The sequence below is a fragment of the Bos javanicus genome, chromosome 4 (genome assembly GCF_032452875.1).
Source record: "Bos javanicus breed banteng chromosome 4, ARS-OSU_banteng_1.0, whole genome shotgun sequence".
Taxonomy (NCBI): Eukaryota; Metazoa; Chordata; class Mammalia; order Artiodactyla; family Bovidae; genus Bos; species Bos javanicus.
This window is the reverse complement of record NC_083871.1, coordinates 11,797,014-11,817,841: the sequence shown is the minus strand read 5'-3', so window position 1 is coordinate 11,817,841 and position 20,828 is coordinate 11,797,014. Positions and strand designations below refer to the sequence as shown.

Here is a 20,828-nt window from a genome sequence, read left to right as displayed (position 1 = left end):
AAATTCTTCCCTTCTAAAATTTAAAAAGTAAATGGTGACTCTTTAGGTCGTTAAAATGATTGTTTCTTTCAGGAAAATATTTAACCCACATTTGATGCACTCGGTTCATTTGATATTGGTTCAGTTTATTATAAGATAAGATTCTTCTTCTAAATGAAAAGACTAGGAAATCACAGGATGACCAGGTCTGATACTCGGATTTTCATTAACAGTTACTTATGATTCACGGTATCAAAATGATTTATCAGTCTTGTTCTACTGCATTTCATTTTCATTACTCAGTTTACTGTTTTCCTTGTGGCAATATATTCTTTGAAGAATTTAGGAAGTTTGAAATTAGCCTTGTTTGGAAATCTGGCTAAAGTCAAATCAATCCAAATTAAAATAACATTGAGGTTTTTTCTTTTCCTTTCTTTTTTTTTTCTGGCTACAGTTTAAACTCACTTAAATGTACAAAACATCAAAGTTCAAGTATCTCGAATGACATAGTAAAAATGTGTACTTAACCCATTTCCACGAATATTAGGAAGTTCTGTTGAAGAGCCAAATACTAAGACTCTGGAGCATTTTTTTGATCGTTCCTTTTTAATTCCTTTTAATTCCTTAATTTTTGTTCATTCCTTGGCCCTGAAATAATTTCTGGAAAAAACCCAGAGTCACTCACCACCAGATGTAGCTATGTAGGCTGAGAAACAGTCATGATCTTATTTCCCTCTTCCTGGACCATCTTTCTCTATATTTCCTTCCTATAATTTTTATCTTATTCAAATTTCTGCTGATAATCTGTATTTTAAAGCAACAGGAATTTTTAGTCTCTGGTTGGTTTCATCATTAGATAAGCCAATAGGAATTCTAGATTATCCAATATAAAAAGCACCACCCTTGCCTGCTTTTAATTGAATTAAACACTTATTACATTAATTAAACTGTACAGACAATTTATTAGTTGTTATGGTAGTTTCAAAGATGAACAGAGCTTCTGGCTTGAGAAATTTACAGTATAGCATTAATACTAAGACAACCATATACATTATAGTAAGAGAAAGCAAGGTTATGTTAAATGACTTAGGAGATATACTCTGGGTATGGAGCGAGAGACAAAGATTGCTTTTAGTGACCATAGAAGAGGAGTAGGATTTATTACCTTTTTCCTGTATGTTTATCTCCTCTTTAAATGACTTGAAATAGTCACATAAGGATCCATCTTAATCCATTTTACAAAGTTCAGATGTTGAAATTACTTACCTGAAGGTCTCAACTAGAAAGTGGATTAGTCAGGGTTTTAATTTAGAATCATCTGGCTCCCAAATCTATTTCCAGTTGAGAGATGGATGGTAAGGATGTTGTTAAAACTATACATGTCAGTAAATGCCAAAGCCAAGACTTTGTTTTTTTTTAATCAAGAAAAAAATTAAAAGATATATGGAACACTTAACGAATATTAAATGGCACATGGGAAAAGAGTCTAGAGATAGACCACAATTAAACAAATAGATAAAATATGTAGGATGCTAGAAAATGATGGGTGCTATGGAGGAAAATCAGAATAGGAAAGGGAGATGGGCGGTACTGCGGGGGAGGGGTGTTGGAGAGCGTTTTTATTATTTTCCACAGAGGGGAGAAAAGCCTCTGCAGAAGAAAAAAAGATGAGACTCCTGTAGTCTATCTTGGAATCCCTTAATATAAAAAGCGTATTATATAACGGGGCTTCCCGAGTGGCTCAGTGGTAAAGAATCTGCCTGCCAATGCAGAAGACCAGAGTTCAATCCCTGAATTAGGAAGATCCCTTGGAGAAGGACATGGCAACCCACTTCAGTATTCTTGACTGAGAAATCCCATGGACAGAAGAACCTGGCAGGCTACAGTCCATGGGGTCACAAAGGAGCTGAACACGACTTAGCAACTAAACAATAACGTCATGTAATAGGGAAGAACCTTTGTATTCTGTCAACACACAAGAGTTAATCTCTAAAGGGATGTTACCTGTGAACTGAAATTACACAGACTGGCCAATCTCTGAGGACCCTGACTCCCAGGTAATGAGCATTTAGGGAAAATACTTTTGTTTAGCTTACAGGAAGCATCCTGACCAGACCCACCTACGGATGACTGCAGGAAGAAAGACATGAACACATCCTCTCCAGAGGCTGACGGGAACCAGGAAATGTTTGACTTTACTCTCTCCCCTTTAGTATAAAAGAAGCCTGAATTCTAACTCAGGCAAGATGGTTCTTTGGGGTACAAGTCCACCATCTTCTTGGTATACTGGCTTTCTGAGTAAAGTTGCTATTCCTTGCCCCAACAACTCATTTCTAGATTACTGGTCTGCTGTGCGGTGAGCAGTATGAGCTTGGACTCAGTTTGATACATGTTAAGAAAAAGGGACTGGACAAGAGTCAGTAGATCTTTGTTGAGCATTTACTCTGGTCAGAGTAGGAGGTCACTGTAGGAGCCAAACCTGAAACAGCCTTTGTGTGCGTGGGGGCTCAGTCGTCTCCGACTGTTTGTGACCCCGTGAACTATAGCCCCCCAGGTTCCTCTGTCTATGGGATTTCCCAGGCAAGAATACTGCAGTGGGTTGCCATTTCTTCCTCTCAGGGATCTTCTTGACTTGTCTTTTATGTCTCCTGCATTGGCAGGTGAATTCTTTACCACTGAGCCACCTGGGAAAGCCCTGGAAACAACCTTCGGATTCCCTTGCAGCCCCAAAGGTCTTTTACCTTGTTTTTAAAAGGATGACAATCAATTAGCATTTCTAAGTATTCTGATGTTGATGTATTCAAAAACAGCACTGTAAACGTGGGCTAGCAACAACAACAAAAAATAACAACAAAAATAGTTTCCGAGTTGGAGTAAAAATAGTTTTCAGGTTAACATTCGTCATGTGTTACAGAAGCATGGGCGAGTTATCTCTTAGTCATCAGCACAAAGATGGTGAAATTTGTTTTATGAAAACTCAGTAAGATGCCAGGAAGAAACTGATTAGGAAGATAGTGCAGGTGATAGCTGTTATTCTATCATCTTTACACTGCCACAGAAAAAAAGGACTATATTGGTGAGTCTTCATGGGGAGGGCAGGGAATAGCATGTATCTTAAAGGATTCTGAATATTTTGTCTAGTTCTGTTTCCAGGAATAATACTGGTTAACACTTACTGGATCTTATTACATGCCAGATATTATGTTAAATACTGTAGCTAAACTAGTATATTTTGTTGTTGTTGTTCTGTTCCCGTGGACTGCAGCACGCCAGGCTCCTCTATCTGTAGTCCTCCACTGTCTCCTAGAGTTTGCTCAAATTTACATCCATTGAATCTGTGATGCCATCCAACCATCTCATCCTCTCCCGCCCCCTTCTCCTTTTGCCTTCAATCTTTTCCAGCATCAGGGTCTTTTCCAATGAGTTGGCTCTTTATATCAGGTGACCAAGGTATTGAAACTTCAGCTTCAGCAACAGTCCTCCCAATGACTATTCAGGGTTGATTTGCTTTAGGATTGACTATAAAGGGAATTCATTATCCCTATTCTACAGTAGAAGAAACTGAGATTTAGAAAGATTAAGTAATTTATCCAAAGTCAAGAAGGCAGTAAAGTGCCAGAGCCAGACCTTTCCAGTTTCTCATAACCTTTATACATGTGCTGCTTAAATCCACCGTGCTCCATGGCCACAGACTGCACACTTAACCCAACTGGGATTCTGGGCAAAAGTCATGTTATTGCTGACAAGTACAATTGGTAATAATGTAGAAAGAGGTTATGTTAAAACCATTGCTGCTGACTAGGGGTTCAGAAAGGGACACAAAAACCATAGCATCAACAACAAACATCTTCATAGCACACATTCTGCCAATATAGGTCTTTCATGACTCAAAAGAACAGACTTCCTAATCACCCAAGGAAGAGAAAAGTTGAGGAAAATATAGGTCTAACCAGGAAATTTCTAGGTGGAATATTAAGGATGTTGAAAGGGTAATGGATAAACATAAAACATTTACTATATGCTGGCATCCAGAATAATATAAACTCATTATAAAACACATTATTGTTAAAGAAAGGGATCAATCAATATTTGTTGTCAATTACGTGTTAAACCCTGTGGTAAGTACTTTAAGAAAACCATAGACTCACACATTATCACATTCCAAATTTTATTAACCACTTATATTTATAATTTTAAATTTTATGTATATGCTTAACCATATTATTACATGTGACCAAACATTAGTACATCATTAAAGCTCAAGATATTCCACGGGATTCAAAAAAAGAAAAAATTCTTATGAAATCACACAGCCTCCTTTGAGCTCCTTGAAGGGATTTTTGTCCTCTGGGATACCCTTTACTAATGGATCCTCCCCAGATCTTTCTTCAACATAATCCCTGAATTCTTCACAACATTTGGACACCTTAAAGGAAAAAAGAAAGAGATGATTCATTTGGTTTAATGGAGAATACTTCAGAACCCAAGAATGCATTTATAATAACCATTTGTGTGTGTGTGTTCTATCTTTTTAATGTGACTCTGCTTTCGGCCAACACACTCATACTTTGTACAAGAGAAGAAGAAACATTGACAGCGGCTCCCTCCTCTGTCCTTGTGGATATCTTAGAGCAAAGACTAATCAGCTGGCCAAACACCAGCTAAGGGTTCTCAGCAGATACTGCCTCCAGCCTCTTTAAAGGAGACAGGATCCAGGGATCAGAACACGGCTGACAACACAAGTCAAGAATGTTACCAGAGTAAGCATTGATTAAATGTTTTTCCTCATTCCAAAAATGTGACCTGTGAAGGTGGAAGGGAATGAATCATTGTTAAATTCCAGGCTTATCACCACTCCTGGATTCTCAGAAGGATACACTTGTAATTTTATTTTAAGCTTGTCTAATGATTGATCATGATTGTGAACTTGAAGGTAAGCTCCAAAGGGAGCTGACTGACTTGTTCACATGTATCGCAGGCATCTAGAACAGAACCTATTTATTTGTGTGTGTGTATATGTGTGCTCAGTCATGGCTGACTCTTTGCAACCTCACGGACTATAGCCTGCTGGGCTCCTCTGACCGTAGAATTTTCCAGGCAAGAATACTGGAGTGGGTTGCCACTTCCTACTCCAGGGGATCTTCCCTCCCCGTGTCCTGCATTGGCAGTCGGTTCACTATGCCACCTGGGAAGACCCTTACATTTTACTGGTGTTCAGTAAAAAAATAATGGCTGAACCAAATCATTTGTTTTGTTTATGAGCTTGCTCCTTAGTCATCTGCAACCTTATAGTAATGACTTTGTGAAAAATCAGGCTTTAGTATTTTAATTAATGGACTCAGTCAAAGCCTGTTAATGTACCATATAACATACTGTTTAGAGAGAGGCAAAGTTCTATACATGTGTAAATATAAGTGTGTGTGTTGTGTATATGTATACATATGCATATACACATGTGGGGCCACGTTATTCATTCCTTTTAATTGTCAACTTGTTTTGTTTTCACTTAATACATCATCATGATATTAACACAAAGGTGTTTTATTTTTGGCAGTCCAGGAAGTAACCATTCCGCAAGTTATCTAAGGAATTTATTGTTTTGTTTTAATAAAATCTTCATGCTATTTTTTTTCATGGAAGTTCTAAGCAACATCAGACAGAAGACTTAAAACTACTTATAACTCTGCAAACTCATTATCTGCATATTAGAACAAATCATTTCTAACTGGGGGCGGGGCACTGGTCAGGTGGCTCCTTCATAGGATGATACTTGGAGTTTATGCACACATTTGAACAATATTAATTTGAAATATATAATGATTTAGAATCACATTTTTTCCTCCTCAAAATTCAAACTTGAGATTTAGATTCACTTTTCCCTGTTCTTCCAAACACCAGCTCTTTGGGCCCCAACTGGATGTCAGCAACAGGAATCAGTGAGGGTTAGTTCTGACAGTGTCTGGTTAGGATCTGAGAATACTGAGGAGCAATAATTACCTACAATCCTATGTGAGTGTATGTGGTTCAAAACTCTATTATATACAGTTTAATACAAGTTTACACAGCACGGTGGAAAGAACATGGACACTGGATTCAGGAGATCCCAGGTTTGATTTTGGCTCTGCTCACTTACCAGCTGTATCCTTATTTAAAACAGTTTATCTAAGGTTTAACTACTCCATCTATGAAATAGAAGGAACATAGGTTGCATTAAATATCTGGCATAGATAGTGAAGCAAATGGTAGCTATTAACTACAAAGACTGCCTTTCATTTTTGCTTATTATATTCACTTAAAGTCATCACACAGAGAAAGCAATGGCAACCCACTCCAGTACTCTTGCCTGGAAAATCCCATGGACGGAGAAGCCTGGTAGGCTGCAGTCCATGGGGTCACTAAGAGTCAAGTACGACTAAGCGACTTCACTTTCACTTTTCACTTTCATGCATTGGAGAAGGAAATGGCAACCCACTCCAGTATTCTTGCCTGGAGAGTCCCAGGGACAGAGGAGCCTAGTGGGCTGCCGTCTATGGGGTCGCACAGAGTCAGACACGACTGAAGCGACTTAGCAGCAGCAGCAGCAGGAAAGTCATTACAAATCTTTTTAGAAGTTGGATGCCAAGAGTTGTCCCAGTTTGACAATGCTGCTGTTTAGTCACTAGGTCATGTCTGATTCCATGTGACCCCATGGAATATAAGCTGCCAGGCTCCCCTGTCCATGGGATTCTCCAGGCAGGAATATTGGAGTGGGTTGCCATTTCCTCCTCCAGGGAGTCTCACAATGCTACCACCTTGATAGCAAGGTTGAGGCATATTATGGATCCGTCTGGTTCATAGATATCAATAATAATTTTTAAAGTAATAATAATTACCTATTGTTACTATTCCCATTTTATAGAAGAAGAAATTGGCATAGCTAAGTTAGCTAACTTAAGTGAATGTTACACAGGGAGAAAGTTGTGGAGCCGGAATCTGAGTCAGATATGGTTCCGGAGGAGACACACTTAACCATACTATGATGGACACTATGCCATCCTATGTCAGAGCTCTGGGTTCAGGCCTGGAAAGTTCTGAGTGTGTGTGTGTGTGTGTGTGTGTGTGTGTGGTTTTGGCAGTCTGATACTAAATTAAATTGACTTCCAAGAGCAAAGACACATTATGTAATAGGAAAAGGAACCAGAAAGCCTGACAAAATGGGGATGTATGTGATGTTTATCCAAAACAATAATTCCCAGGTGAACCTGCCACAGTGAACAGTAAACATGAAGATGACCAAACTGCATATAAAACAATCCTGGCTATATAAATAACAAAACAGCTTTTGGATGTTTCAAGTATAAAAGAAAAAATCATTAACTCCTTTATCTCAAAAGTTTATTTTCCCACAAATTATAAAGATAAGGGTTTTAACTTTTTTGGTGTATGTTCCAAGCTTTTGTGCTGTTTAAAGATTTAATTTTTATCTTTACAACAAAGTATGTTTGGCCAGTATGGAAAGGGCAACAGGGAAGTTTGAGACAATTATAAACATAAGAGAAGCCAAAATTCCAACTTTTACTGGGAGTGAGAGTTTTGAGCAAAGTTTGAAGATAATACAAACTCCTTTTTTCACTTTGGCCTGATAAAACAAGTGTTTTTAAGAAACATGAAATATACTCTTATGACTTGTGGAGGAGTTTTTGTTCTACTGATGTTTCTAAAACAAAGAGATCTGAAATACATATCTACATTTTCCAAGCATCAGTCACTGTTTGTTGGGTGGAAAGCTTTATTTCTTTGCCATTTCTGCTCCTTCTAATGGGAGAGGACTTTGGGTAACGGTTTTTAAGATCTGAGAAATGTTTGTAGGAGAAACCAGCGAGTTCTTGTGCCTGACCTCATTTTTATTTTCAAAGAAGGAATAGAATGTACTCATTCATTACTGGCCGTGACAATGCTGGAGGGGATAACGTCTTGGCTAAGAGTATTTGAACAATATCAAATAAAGAGAAACATCAATTTAGTAAAGTAAAAACAAAATGCCTATATGCATTGCTTTACTTTATTGCTTAGCTAAAAAATATGATGTCTCATATTCTTCATTTTTTCTCTCTCCACCCCTTTAAAAAAAATAATCTATAAAAATGTAAAAACATTTTAGTTTAGCAACCATACAAAAACAAAAACAGGCCAAGGGCTGGATTTGGCTTATGGAACATAGTTTTCCAGGCTGTTAATTTTAACTCTAAATCAAAAGATAATTATGATTATTAATTTTCTTAATTTCTGATGAATTTTATCTGAACAACTTATTTTCAACTATACTGAGCTTCTCCAATGAGTGATGTGAAAGAGGAAAAATAATTTTCCCTCTACACTTCTAGGTTCTTAACTGAGATTACTCTGTAATAAGAAAGGCAGATTAACAGGAGAAAAACAAGTTTAAAAACATGTATACCCTCTGTATACAAGGGAGAAACTCAGGAAAACTGAGGCACTTCCTGAATTAGTTCAAGTCACCACCTTAAATACTGCTACAATGAAAGACAAAACAAGATGGTGGGTGTGGATGACAGGGGTGTGGACAGCCACTTAAGAGCTTAAGATAATTATCAGACCCTTACCTGAAAAAGTCCCTGGAGGCTCATATGGTAAACAATCTGCTTGCAATGCAGGATACTTGCATTCAATCCCTGGGTTGGGAGGATCCCCTGGAGAAGGGAATGGCTATTCACCCCCTCCAGTATTCTTGCCTGGAAAATCCCGTGGGCGGAGGAACCTGGCAGGCTATATAGTCCACGGGGTCTCATAGAGTCGGACACAACTAAGCAACTAACACTTTTCATTACCTTAAAATAATTCATGACAACCTATCCCTTAAGGATAAATATTTCCCTTTCTTATGTCAGAATACAACCTCTTAGCTAAGCCCTCATAAGCCCCTGACTTTCTCTTCCCTGGAACACTCTTCAAGTTTTACCCAAATCTGTCTCCTGAATTGTAATATTTAAGAGCCCCAAATAAACATTTTTCATTAAAGAAAAAAAGGATAAAAGAAAAGCACAGTGTCAAAAAAAAAAAAAAAAAAAAGAATAAAAACAAACAACAGGCCCAAATGGAGTCACTTGTGCTAAGCCCCACATCAACAAACCAAAACTTAATATCTAATTTAACTGCAGTTTCAATGTTTCCCAAGAGTAAACCTAACACACCGGAATTTCCCAGTCTGCATGAGCTAATCTGCATGAGAGACCTCCTACCCTTCCCCCAAAGGAAGTTGTTCCTGCCTGAAATAATTGTTTGTTTATGACTTTCTTGTCCCGCCCCTTTGTTCCTATAAAAACCTTCCATTTTGCACAGCTCCTTGGTGAGCCTTTCTACTTGATAGATGCGATGCTGCTCAATCCATGAATTATTTAATAAGGCCAATTATGTCTTCAAATTTACTCAGTTACATTTTGTTTTTTAACAACAGTAAACAAGGGGATGGTGGTTAAGCAGATTTAAATCCTTGTGTTCCCCACTGATAAGAGTTTCTAGCAACTTAAGAGTCATTCTTGGAGAAGGCAATGGCACCCTACTCCTGTACTCTTGCCTAGAAAATCCCATGGATGCAGGAGCCTGGTAGGCTGCAGTCCATGGGGTCGCTAAGAACGACTGAGTGACTTCCCTTTCACTTTTCACTTTCATGCATTGGAGGAGGAACTAGCAACCCATTCCAGTATTCTTGCCTGGAGAATCCCAGGGATGGGGGAGCCTGGTGGGCTGCCATCTATGGGGTCGCACAGAGTCGGACATGACTGAAGTGACTTAGCAGTAGCAGCAAGAGTTAATCTCCTCCTCCTGATACAGAGGAGTGAGTGCTTGTATGCATGCTAAGTCGCTTCAGTCATGCCCGACTCTTTGCAACCCTATGGACCAAAGCTCACCAGGCTCCCCTGTCTATGGGATTCTCCAGGCAAGAATACTGAAGTGGGTTGCCATTTCCTTCTCCAGGGGATCTTCCTGACCCAGGGATCGAACTCACATCTCTTATGTCTCCTGCATTGTCAGGCAGGCTCTTTACCACTAGTGCCACCTGGGAAGCCCCACAGAGAAGGAGACACCCTTACCAATGGAGATGTCCCTTACAAATAAAATTCAAAAGAGGACAGCAGTTTACCAGCATTCTTTCCAGCGTCACTTCTTTCTTGAGCTGGTCGACTTCCATCTTCAATTTGTCCTTTTCTGTCAGGTCCTCAATATTGATAACTGGCATCTTCTGCCTGCTGAAAAAGTAGAAAGTTTTATACACCTGAATTGTCAGACTCACTTCAAGTTAATGTAAGCCAAACCCTCCTTCAGCTCTGAACTTACTAAGCAAACTGTTTGTTTTAACTTCCTTTGATAACCAATTTCTCTTGAATCCCTCCAAACAATACTAGCCTACGCACTAGCCCTGAGATTTTAAGGCTTTCTTATAATCTTCACTAATATGATTAAGTATTTAACTCTAAACACCTGCTAGTAGGTTTGTGGAGAGGTCAGTTTAGTCAGTATATAATCTTAAATATCCAGTCCTTTTCCCTGTTTCTTGGCACAGTGTATAAACTGAGGTTCCAACCCTCATCTCCAACTCCAAAACCCTCCATTATATGATTTATGCCATTTAGGTTAGTTTGAGGTCACTGAGGACTGCCCATTAATTCTCTAAATCACTAGAGTATTTAATCTGGTATTAACAGAAAAACATGCAAAAAGTATCATTATAAGTCCCTTATAAATAATGGATTGACATATGAACCAACAGAATGAAAATACACCAACAAATGACCTTGCTAATTAGGAACAAACTAGTATCTTACTTAGATTATACCCGGAATTTTTTTTTTCTTTTTGTATATTACTGTCACAATGAATTGGATAGCAATGATGAGCAAATGCAGCAAATTAAAGGGGACGTGGTGAATCTGATCTCCCAATGTATATTATAAAAGAATTAGGGCAGTAGCAATATCTTCTTCTTCTTAATTAGATCAGTGGGCAATGGGAAAGATAGTATAGTATTTTGGTGATTCCTTTATGAAACTGCCTGGAAAATATTTCACTGTATCCAAGTGGCATCATGCTTTGTGATCTGTCCTCTTTCAGTCTTGTCTTTCCTTTCATGTCTCTAATCCAACTTCTATGATGACATATTTTTATGAAAGTTAGATATGCTCGGGTCATATGCTATTTTAGAAAAGAGCTTAAAGTCATACATATACATAAAAATATGCTGCTAATCATGTTAGCAATTAATTTATTTCCTTGTATTTATATAGTATTTTCATTTCCAAAACATTTGAGGAAATATTATTTTCCTTCTTAGTTTTATAGTACTCTGTTCTTCTCTGAATAAAAGAGATAGTTTAGCCTATTTCCAGGGATAAATGCCTACTGATACCAACAGAGAGGTAAAAGAGAAAACCCAATGGACATGCGTGTGTGTGTGTTAATCACTCAGTCGTTGTCGAACTCTTTGCGACCTCATGTACTGTAGTCTGTTAGGCTCCTCTGTTCATGGAATTCTCCAGGGAAGAATAATGGAGTGGGTAGCCATTCCCTTCTCCAGAGGATCTTTCTGACCCAGGGATCCAACCCCAGTCTCCTGCATTGCAGGCAGATTCTTTATAATCTGAGCCACCAGAGAAGCCCACCCAATGGATACCCAAAGCCAGTATTTCCTATACATTTAACTTTCATTTTGCATTTTTTATTTTTTTCTATTCTACGAATCCCACTGTGCAATTGTTGTTTGGTATTTGAAAGCCCATTCTCAATTTTATTCTTACCTTCCTTCTCACCTCCTTTAGACTATCTGCAAAAGTTCACAAGCACATCTGTTTCTCCTGATCATTTTTATTTGTTGACATTGTCCTTTGCAAAACTTTTCCCCATCTTGGAAAATGTTTTCCACTTGGCAATGGCTTTGAAGAATCACTTTAGGAACTTGTTGAAACAGAAGCCCAACTTAGGTTTTGATTTAGGGTAGGGCTTAGAATTTCATTTTCTCTGTTGTGGAGAAGGCTTACGATATATTGGCAATAAAATGATCATCCACTAGCACTTGCTAGCTGTGTGGTCCTGATCAAGTTCTATAACCTCTCTGTGACTCATTTTACTAGGAAATAGGAGCAATGATAGTATCTACATTGTAGATTTCTTTGCTTGAGAAGAATGAAGGTTGTATAACACTTGGAGCATGGAGTAAGCACTCAGTCCACGGTAGCTGATGTGACTCACTTACTCTGTACCTCTAGACTCTCACATTGTGCTGTTATACCTGTCACTTGCTGATACGTGGCTTTAAAAGTGCTCTTAAAGGATATCACGCGGACACGATTTAGGTCCTGTAGTACCACGTGTAGTAGATGCTGTTGGTGCCCTTTCCAGACTCCTCTTTCTCTTTCCAGGGTGGGTTATTTGTCCCTCTAGAAGCTGTGGGTATTGACACACACCTTTTCTTATGTTTTCCCTTGGCTGATGAAAACCTTCAACTGATGATACCTGGCAGATTATGACAACTGGCCCCTGTGAGTGTTCTGTAGCAAATGGCTGCCTGAAGTGGGGTTCTGATAGTCCAGACCACTGCCTCTGGGCTGAAAAGCCTTGATATAGCTGAGCTGAGAGCCTTCCTGAGCATCCCATGGGTTCAGGATGAAGCTAGACTTCTGAAACTACATCTTTTCATACCTTCTCCTCCTTCAGCCTGCTTTCCTCATCAGAGATCTCTCCTGAGCACTCACCCTCAATAAATCACTTGGAAAAGGGCCCCTGTCTTAGGATCTGCTTCCGAGACACACTGAAACACAATAGATTATAAGAACCTTTACAACAGCACCCATTTCTTTTATAACATATGTCCTTACCACTCTGTATTGTTTTGTATATTGTTCAGATGCAGAAGAGAACCATGAAGTACTGATAAAGCCACTTGCAACCTATGTCAGAAATATTTACCTCGACATAGAGAAAAGTGCAAGATGTTGTAGAGGAGGAAAAATAAGTTTCTCTCTACCCTTCTAGGTTCTCGGCTGAGAAAATCCTGTAATAAAAGATTAATAGAAGAAAAATGAACAGAAGTTTAGTAACACATATACCTCCTATATACATGGGAGAGACCCAGGAAAACTGAGTAACTTCCTCAAATGGCCCAAGCCACCACCTTAAAGACTGCTTCCTGCTAAAGACAAAAGAAGATGTTGTGGAGGGGGAGGAGGAGTCAGTTATGGGAGGTATTCAGGCAAAGCACAGTAAACGAGGGCTATGAGATATGAGTTGCTGTCTTCTCCATTGATAGAGTTTTTAGAGATTTAGACTCCTCCTCCTCTTTCTGGTACAGAGAGGGAGACACCATTACAAATGGAGAGTTCGCTTAGAAATATAAATGTCTCTTATAAAAGAATAACTTCTACTTGATTTTCATGGCTTCTCCTATGTCTGCTGTTTCTTAAAAATAATCAGCTCAAAATACCTCTTATGCCAGAGAGACGTATTGTGAGCTGGCATCTTATTCTCCCTTCCAGTACCTAATTCCACGTTATTAACAAATGATTTCTTAACTCTAAAATGCTCTGATTCACCATATTTAATAACAAGTTAAGCAAAACACACTTCATTTGATGTGAATCTTAGAAGGTGAATCTTCGACAATTTGAGAATGCTTGCCAAATTTGATACCACAGGTCTTGTATGGAAAAATTCAAAAAGTGAAGATCAAAACTCTGACCACCCGCAAGGACACCTAGATACACAGTGAAACACAGCCTATATTATCTGCATGGAGATATATATATATATATATACACACACACACACACACACATAGATCTCTCTCTCTATATATATATATATATTTATGTATATATCTCCATGCTCAGAGTTGTATTGAAGTCAAAGATTTAAAAGCATTTAGATATAATATCATAGAACTACTTTTTTAAAAGCTTTATTGGCGTATAGTTGATTTACAACGTTATGTTAGTTTCAGGTGTACAGCAAAGTGAGTCACTTGTAGACATACATATACCCACTCTTTTTTGGATCCTCTTTTCCCATATAGGTCATTACAGAGTATTGAGTAGAGTTCCATGTGCTCTACAGCAAGGTTCCTATTATCTATTTTTCCATAGTAGTGTAATTTTCAACAGCAATCTCCCAATTTATTCCTCCCACCTTATCCCCTGGTAACCACAAGTTTGTTTTCTACATCAGAAATCTACTTCTGTTTTGCAAATAAGTTCATTTGTACCTGTTTTTTTTTTTTATTTCATAAATAAGCAATGTCATACGATATTTGTCTTTCTGTGTCTGATTTACCTCACTCAGTATCACAATCTCTAGGTCCATCCATGTTGCTGAAAGGGGCATTATCTTGTTCTTTATTATGACTGAGTAATATCCATTATGTATATGTACCACATCTTTTTATCCATTCATGTTTTGATAGAATTAGCTGGCTTCATGCCGTGGCTATTGTAAATAGTGCTGCAGTGACCACTGGGGTGCATATATCTTTTGGAATTATGGTTTTCTCCAGGGAATAGGACTGCCGGATCATATGGTAGTTCTATTTTTAGATTTTTTTAGAAATCTGTTCTCCATAGAGGCTGTACCAATTTACATTCCCACCATCAGTGTAGTGAGTTCCCTCTTCTCCATAGCCTCTCCAGCGTTGTAGATTTTTTTTGATGATGACCATCCTGAGCAGTGTGAAGTGATACCTCACTGTAGTTTTGATTTTTATTTCTCTAATAACTAGTGATGTTGAGCATCTTTTCATGTGCTTTTTGGCCATCTTATCATCTCATTACTATTTATCCCATTTGCAGATGAGGCAAAGGAGATCAAGAGAACTGACGTGTCCAAAATCACACTGTTGTTAAGAGTAGAGCTGGGGTTATAACACAAGTGTTTGTTTTCTGGTCTGGGATGATTTCCATTCTTGCAAACCACTCCCAGTTACCCTCTTCAAACTAGTTTAAAAGACTGGATTTGCTTTTCTTTCATGTACTCCATTCCTCCGGAATTACTTAGAGAAAGAGAGCACAGAGTTGACAGGGAGGGCTGAAGACTCAGAACAACAAGCCCAGGTAGCAGGTACAGCTAACTAACTCAGGGAAGAAAGATACTCCCATCAGGTAGAAGATACATCACCTTTTACCTCTTCTTCCACCCTGCACTATCAGGGTAGCTGTTGCTGCTGCTAAGTCGCTTCAGTCATGTCCGACTCTGTGAGATCCCATAGACGGCAGCCCACCAGGCTCTCCCATCCCTGGGATTCTCCAGGCAAGAACACTGGAGTGGGTTGCCATTTCCTTCTCCAATGCATGAAAGTGAAGTCGCTCAGTCGTGTCCGACTTTTCCCGACCCCATGGACTGCAGCCTACCAGGCTCCTCCGCCCATGGGATTTTCCAGGCAAGAGTACTGGAGTGGGGTGCCATTGCCTTCTCTGATCAGAGGAGTTAAGGTCCAAAAAACCCAAGAGGAGTAGAGGCGGGGGAGACAGAGCAGTGGTTCTCAATGGGAGCAATAGTGCCCCCTAGGGGGCCTTTTGAAACCGCCAGATTGTTTATGGTTTTCACTGGTTTTGTAGGTATGGGTGAAGGATGTTGAGGACAGAACAGTGTAGAGTAGCTTGTTGTTTTAGTCGCTAAGCCATGTCTGACTCTTTTGTGGCTCTGTAGGTTGTAGCCCGCCAGCCTCCTCTGTTCGTGGGATTTCCCAGGGAGGAATACTGGAGTGGGTTTTCATGCCCTCCTCCAGGAGCTCTTCCCAACCCAGGGATCAAACTGGCATCTCCTGTATTGGAAGATGGATTTTTTTTTTTTTTTTAAACTACTGAACCATTGGGCTTCCCAATAGAATAGAGTAGCTTCAGTTCAGTTCAGTTCAGTTGCTCAGTCGTGTCTGACTCTGTGACCTGATGGACTGCAGCATGCCAGGCCTCCCTGTCCATCGCCAACTCCCGGAGTTTACTCAAACTTATGTCCATTGAGTTAGTGATGCCATCTAACCATCTCATCCTCTGTCGCCCCCCTTCTCCTCCCACCTTTAATCTTTCCCAGCACCGGAGTCTTTTCAAATGAGTAAGTTCTTTGCATCAGGTGGCCAAAATATCAGAGTTTCAGCTTCAGCATCAGTCCTTCCAATGAATATTCAGGACTGCTCTCCTTTAGGATGGACTGGTTGGATCTCCTTGCTGTCCAAGGGACTCTCAAGAGTCTTCTCCAATGCCACAGTTCAAATGCATCAATTCTTCTGCACTCAGCTTTCTTTATAGTCCAACTCTCACATCCATACATGACCACTGGAAAAACCATAGCCTTGACTAGACGGACGTTTGTTGACAAAGTAATGTCTCTGCTCTTTATCTCTAGTTTGGTCATAACTTTTCTTCCAAGGAGCAAGCGTCTTTTAATTTCATGGTTGCAGTCACCATCTGCAGTGATTTGGGAGCCCCCCAAAATAAAGTCTGTCACTATTTCCACTGTTTCTCCATCCATTTGCCATGACGTAATGAAACAGGATGCCATGATCTTAGTTTTCTGAATGTTGAGCTTTAAGCCAACTTTTTCACTCTCCTCTTTCACTTGCATCAAGAGGCTCTTTAGTTCTTCGCTTTCTGCCATAAGGTTGGTGTCATCTGCATATCTGAGGTTATTGATATTTCTCCCAGCAATCTTGATTTCAGCTTGTGCTTCATCCAGCCCACGTTTCTCATGATGTACTCTGCATATAAGTTAAATAAGCAGGGTGACAACATACAGCCTTAACACACTCCTTTTGCTATTTGGAACCAGTCTGTTGTTCCAGGTCCAGTTCTAACTGTTGCTTCCTGACCTGCATACAGATTTCTCAAGAGGCAGGTTAGGGTCTGGTATTCCTATCTCTTGAAGAATTTTCCACAGTTTTTCAATAGAGTAGCTTAAGGTCTCATTAATATCTTTCAGAGTTTCCATAGGTTTCTTGACAATTTATTTAGAATTAAAGGAAGATCCCTTGTTGTAGAAAATGGCAACCCATTCCAGTATTCTTGCCTGGAGAATCTTATGGACAGAGGAACCTGGTGGGCTACAGTTCATGGGGTCATAAAGAAGTCTAACATGACCTAGTGACTAAACAATGACAAGGACAGTGTAAAGTTAAAAGGCTATTTGTCTTATGTTTACTTTTATACATTATAGATTAGAGTATTTTGAAGAAAACTTGACTAATAAAACAATTAACTTATAAGGACTATATTGGAGAAAATTACTACAATTAATTTTTAAAAGTCTTTTGTTTTTTACAGAGAATCAATCACAGATTCTTTGAAATAGAAATGCTGTTCAGTTCAGTTCAGTAGCTCAGTAGTGTCCGACTCTTTGTGACCCCATGAATTGCAGCACGCCAGGCCTCCCTGTCCATCACCAACTCCCGGAGTTCACTCAGACTCATGTCCATCAAGTCGGTGATGCCATCAAGCCATCTCATCCTCTGTTAGGGCACTTCAAATATGTTGATTCATAAACATTCAGTTTGACACATTTTTCAGACACAAATCCACTCTGTTACGTAAACTTGTAATCATGGGTATAAACTTTCTCTTCTTGTACTTTTCTTTTTCATCTTGACATTATACTTGGGACTATTAACGAATAATAGCTCACATTTTTATTCATTTGTTCAATAAATATTTACTGAGTTCTATTATGTGCCATATAGTATTCTGGATTCTTGAAGGTAGAGCAGAGAAAAAAAAAATTAGAATACTTACATTCTCATGAGGGAGACAAACAATAAACAAGATTTAAGAAATTAAATGTAGCAATATATTGTGAAAAGTGTTAAGGGGAAAAATATAATGTGGAAGGAAAAGGAAATGTCAAGAGAAGTTATTTCAGTCATTGAGAGAGTGGCCAGGGCAGGCTTCTCTGAGACAGTGCTACTTGAATGAAGACCCGAAGGAGTGATGGAGTGTCTAAGAGAACACTGCATGTATCCAAGAGAAGGTGGCTCCAGGGATCAGTAAGTGCAAGGGCAGCAGTGAACCAGCATGAAAGTGATGAGTCAAGTGAATGTGGGAGAAGAATAGCACGTGATATCAGGACTCGAAGGGGTCTTTCAGGCCACTGTAAAGATTCCGCCTTCATTATGAGTGACAGGGAACACGGGAGGGTTTTGAGTAATAGAGTGATATTATCTGTCATATGTTTCAGCATCATGATTCTGGCAGCTATTTTGAGGTTAGAACATAGAGCGCAAGGGGAGAGGCAGAGATGAGGCAATTTTGGTAATTAAGGTGAGACATGATGGTGACTAAAATCAGAGTAATAGGTGCGGAGGTAGGGACACGTGATGAGATTCTCAATATATTTTGAAAGTAGAAATAATAGGACATGCTGAGAGATCAGATATAGGAATTAAAAGAAAGAAAAAGTCAAGTGATTTGAGTCTGAACTAACTCAAGTGATTTGAGTCTGAACTAACTCCAGTGATTTGAGTCTGAACAACTGAAAAAGGAATCTGCTATTCAGTTGGTGTCAAAGTAATAGCGGTTTTGGACCCTGAATTTTAAATATAACTAAGGTCAAATACATCTTATTAATCAAAGTAGGAACAGTGATAGTCAACACATTTTTGCCAATCAGAAGTCATTATGTATATTCCTGTAGCAAAAAAAAAAAAAAAAATTATTATCCGTGCTTCAGGATTTGACGAACTCTTGGAAATCATTTTCTGCCTCCTGCTGGTCTGGTCATGGAAGCATTTTCCCTGTAAAATTTTGTCAAGATGCTTGAAGCCGTGGTTGGTTGGCAAGAGGTCAGGTGAATATGGCAGATGAGGCAGAACTTCGTAGCCCAATTCATTCAACTTTTGAAGCACTGGTTGTGTGACATGTGGTCGATTATTGTTGTGGAGAAGAATTGGGCATTTTCTGTTGACCAATGCCAGCTGCAAGGCTGCAGGCATTGCAGTTTTTGGTGCATTCCATCGATTTGCTAGGTGTACTTCTCAAATGTAATGGTTTCACAGGGATTCAGAAAGCTGTAGTGGATCAGACCAGCAGCAGACCACCAGTGACCATGACCCTTTTTTGGTGCAACTCTGGCTTTAGAAAATGCTTTGGAGCTTCTCGCTCCAACCACTGAGTTGGTTGTCATGTAAAATCCCATTTTCATCACATGTCACAATCTGATTGAGAAATGGTTAATTGTTGCATATAATAAGAGATCTGAGAAGGCAATGGCAACCCACTCTAGTACTCTTGCCTGGAAAATCCCATGGACAGAGGAGCCTGGTAGGCTGAAGTCCATGGGGTCGCTAGGAGTTGGATATGACTGAGCTACTTCACTTTAACTTTTCACTTTCATGCATTGGAGAAGGAAATGGCAACCGACTCCAGTGTTCTTGCCTGGAGAGTCCCAGGGACGGGGGCGCTTGGTGGGCTGCCATCTATGGGGTCGCACAGAGTCAGACACGACTGAAGCAGAAGACGACACTTTAAAATGATGATTTCTTCTTTTTTTGAAATGCAGTCAGTTCGTGAGGCACCTACTTATCCAGCTTTTTCGCCTTTCCAATTTGCTTCAAATGCCAAATGACCATAGAATAGTCGATGTTGAGTTCTTGGGCAACTTCTCATGTAGTTTTAAGAGGATCAAGATTTGATGATGCTCTCAGTTGGTCATTGTCAACTTCCGGTGGCCGGTCACTGCACTCCTCATCTTCAATGCACTCGTGTCCTTTGCAAAATGTCTTGAACCACCATTGCACTGTACGTTCATTAGCAGTTCCTGGACCAAAGGCATTGTTGATAATTTGAGTTGTCTCCGCTGCTTTATGACCCATTTTGAACTCAAATAAGAAAATCACTCGAATTTGCTTTTTGTCTAACATCATTTTTCCATAGTCTAAAATGCATATAAAATAAACAGCAATAATTCATTAGCAAAAACCATAAAGAAAGAAATGTGTATTAAAATGATGTATAACATGGCCACATTTATTTAAGAATGCATTCCAGTATCAAGTGGCAAAGTTCAACAATGCAAAACTGCAATAACTTTTGCATTGTAAAAGTTTAGGGGAAAGGCCAGAGCTTAGCAGACAGCCAGAAAAAAACAGAAAAGAGAAGAGAACAAAGGCTTAACCTGAACCCTCTAAAGTGAGGACATGAGATGAAATTAATAAAGGAAAATGAGCTTGTTGTGATGAAGATTAATTGGTTAATAACTTCTGAGCTCTTACCGTGTGCCAGACACTGTGTTGAACACCCATATGTATCCCTTTATATCTGTGTATCTACTCTTTTTCCTCTTTCTACATGGGCCAGTAAAATGATAGCTACTAACAAGCATTTATTTATTCAGCAAATATTTATTAACTCCCAGGGACCAGGTGCTCTTGATTGCTAGCTGTGGAAGCAGCAACAAAATCAACTTTCTTATCTCTTACGGTGTCTATACTACATCCTTCCATAAATCACTCTTTTTCTGTTGAGAGTTTTTTTCCTATTACATAAAAGATAGTTTGTGTCTGGGTTTTTTTTTCTTCCGTCTAATCAAGTTGATTACACATTTTATCATATTTGGTTTTTCAAAGCCAGTTGCTTTTGTATTTGTTGCTATTTTTATTACACGGATTGCATACCAATCTCTTTCAACCTGTAGCTAAGCACAAGTGAGCCTAGACATTCAAATAGATTCTATGACAACTCGCTTTCTTCTCCAGGGCAACTCTGGTTCTCTGTTTCTACTGAGCAAGTTGGGTTTTTAAGACACTTGAAAAGAAGTAGGAGAGTGGTAATAATAAAAAATTGTTTATTCCCCAGATACTTATGAGATCCTACTTTCCAGGTCTTACT

At 39.2% G+C, this 20,828-nt stretch overlaps 1 protein-coding gene across 3 annotated transcripts; it reads right to left on the bottom strand.

Moving 5' to 3' along the window:
- Positions 1-4,136: 4,136 nt before the first annotated feature.
- GNGT1 (G protein subunit gamma transducin 1) lies at positions 4,137-13,043 on the bottom strand. Of its 3 annotated transcripts, none has more exons than XM_061413457.1 (3): positions 12,940-13,043; positions 10,121-10,226; positions 4,137-4,405 (listed from the first exon to the last, which is right to left on the bottom strand). In XM_061413457.1, the coding sequence occupies exons 1-3, from the start codon at positions 12,945-12,947 to the stop codon at positions 4,277-4,279; spliced, it is 243 nt and encodes an 80-aa protein (XP_061269441.1). In that variant the 5' UTR covers positions 12,948-13,043; the 3' UTR covers positions 4,137-4,276. The 3 variants fall into 3 exon arrangements, with proteins under 3 accessions (XP_061269441.1, XP_061269442.1, XP_061269443.1); XM_061413458.1 differs by lacking the exon at positions 12,940-13,043 and adding an exon at positions 10,315-10,401; XM_061413459.1 differs by lacking the exon at positions 12,940-13,043 and adding an exon at positions 10,315-10,369 and having other exon boundaries at positions 10,121-10,223.
- Between the last annotated feature and the right edge of the window lie 7,785 nt (positions 13,044-20,828).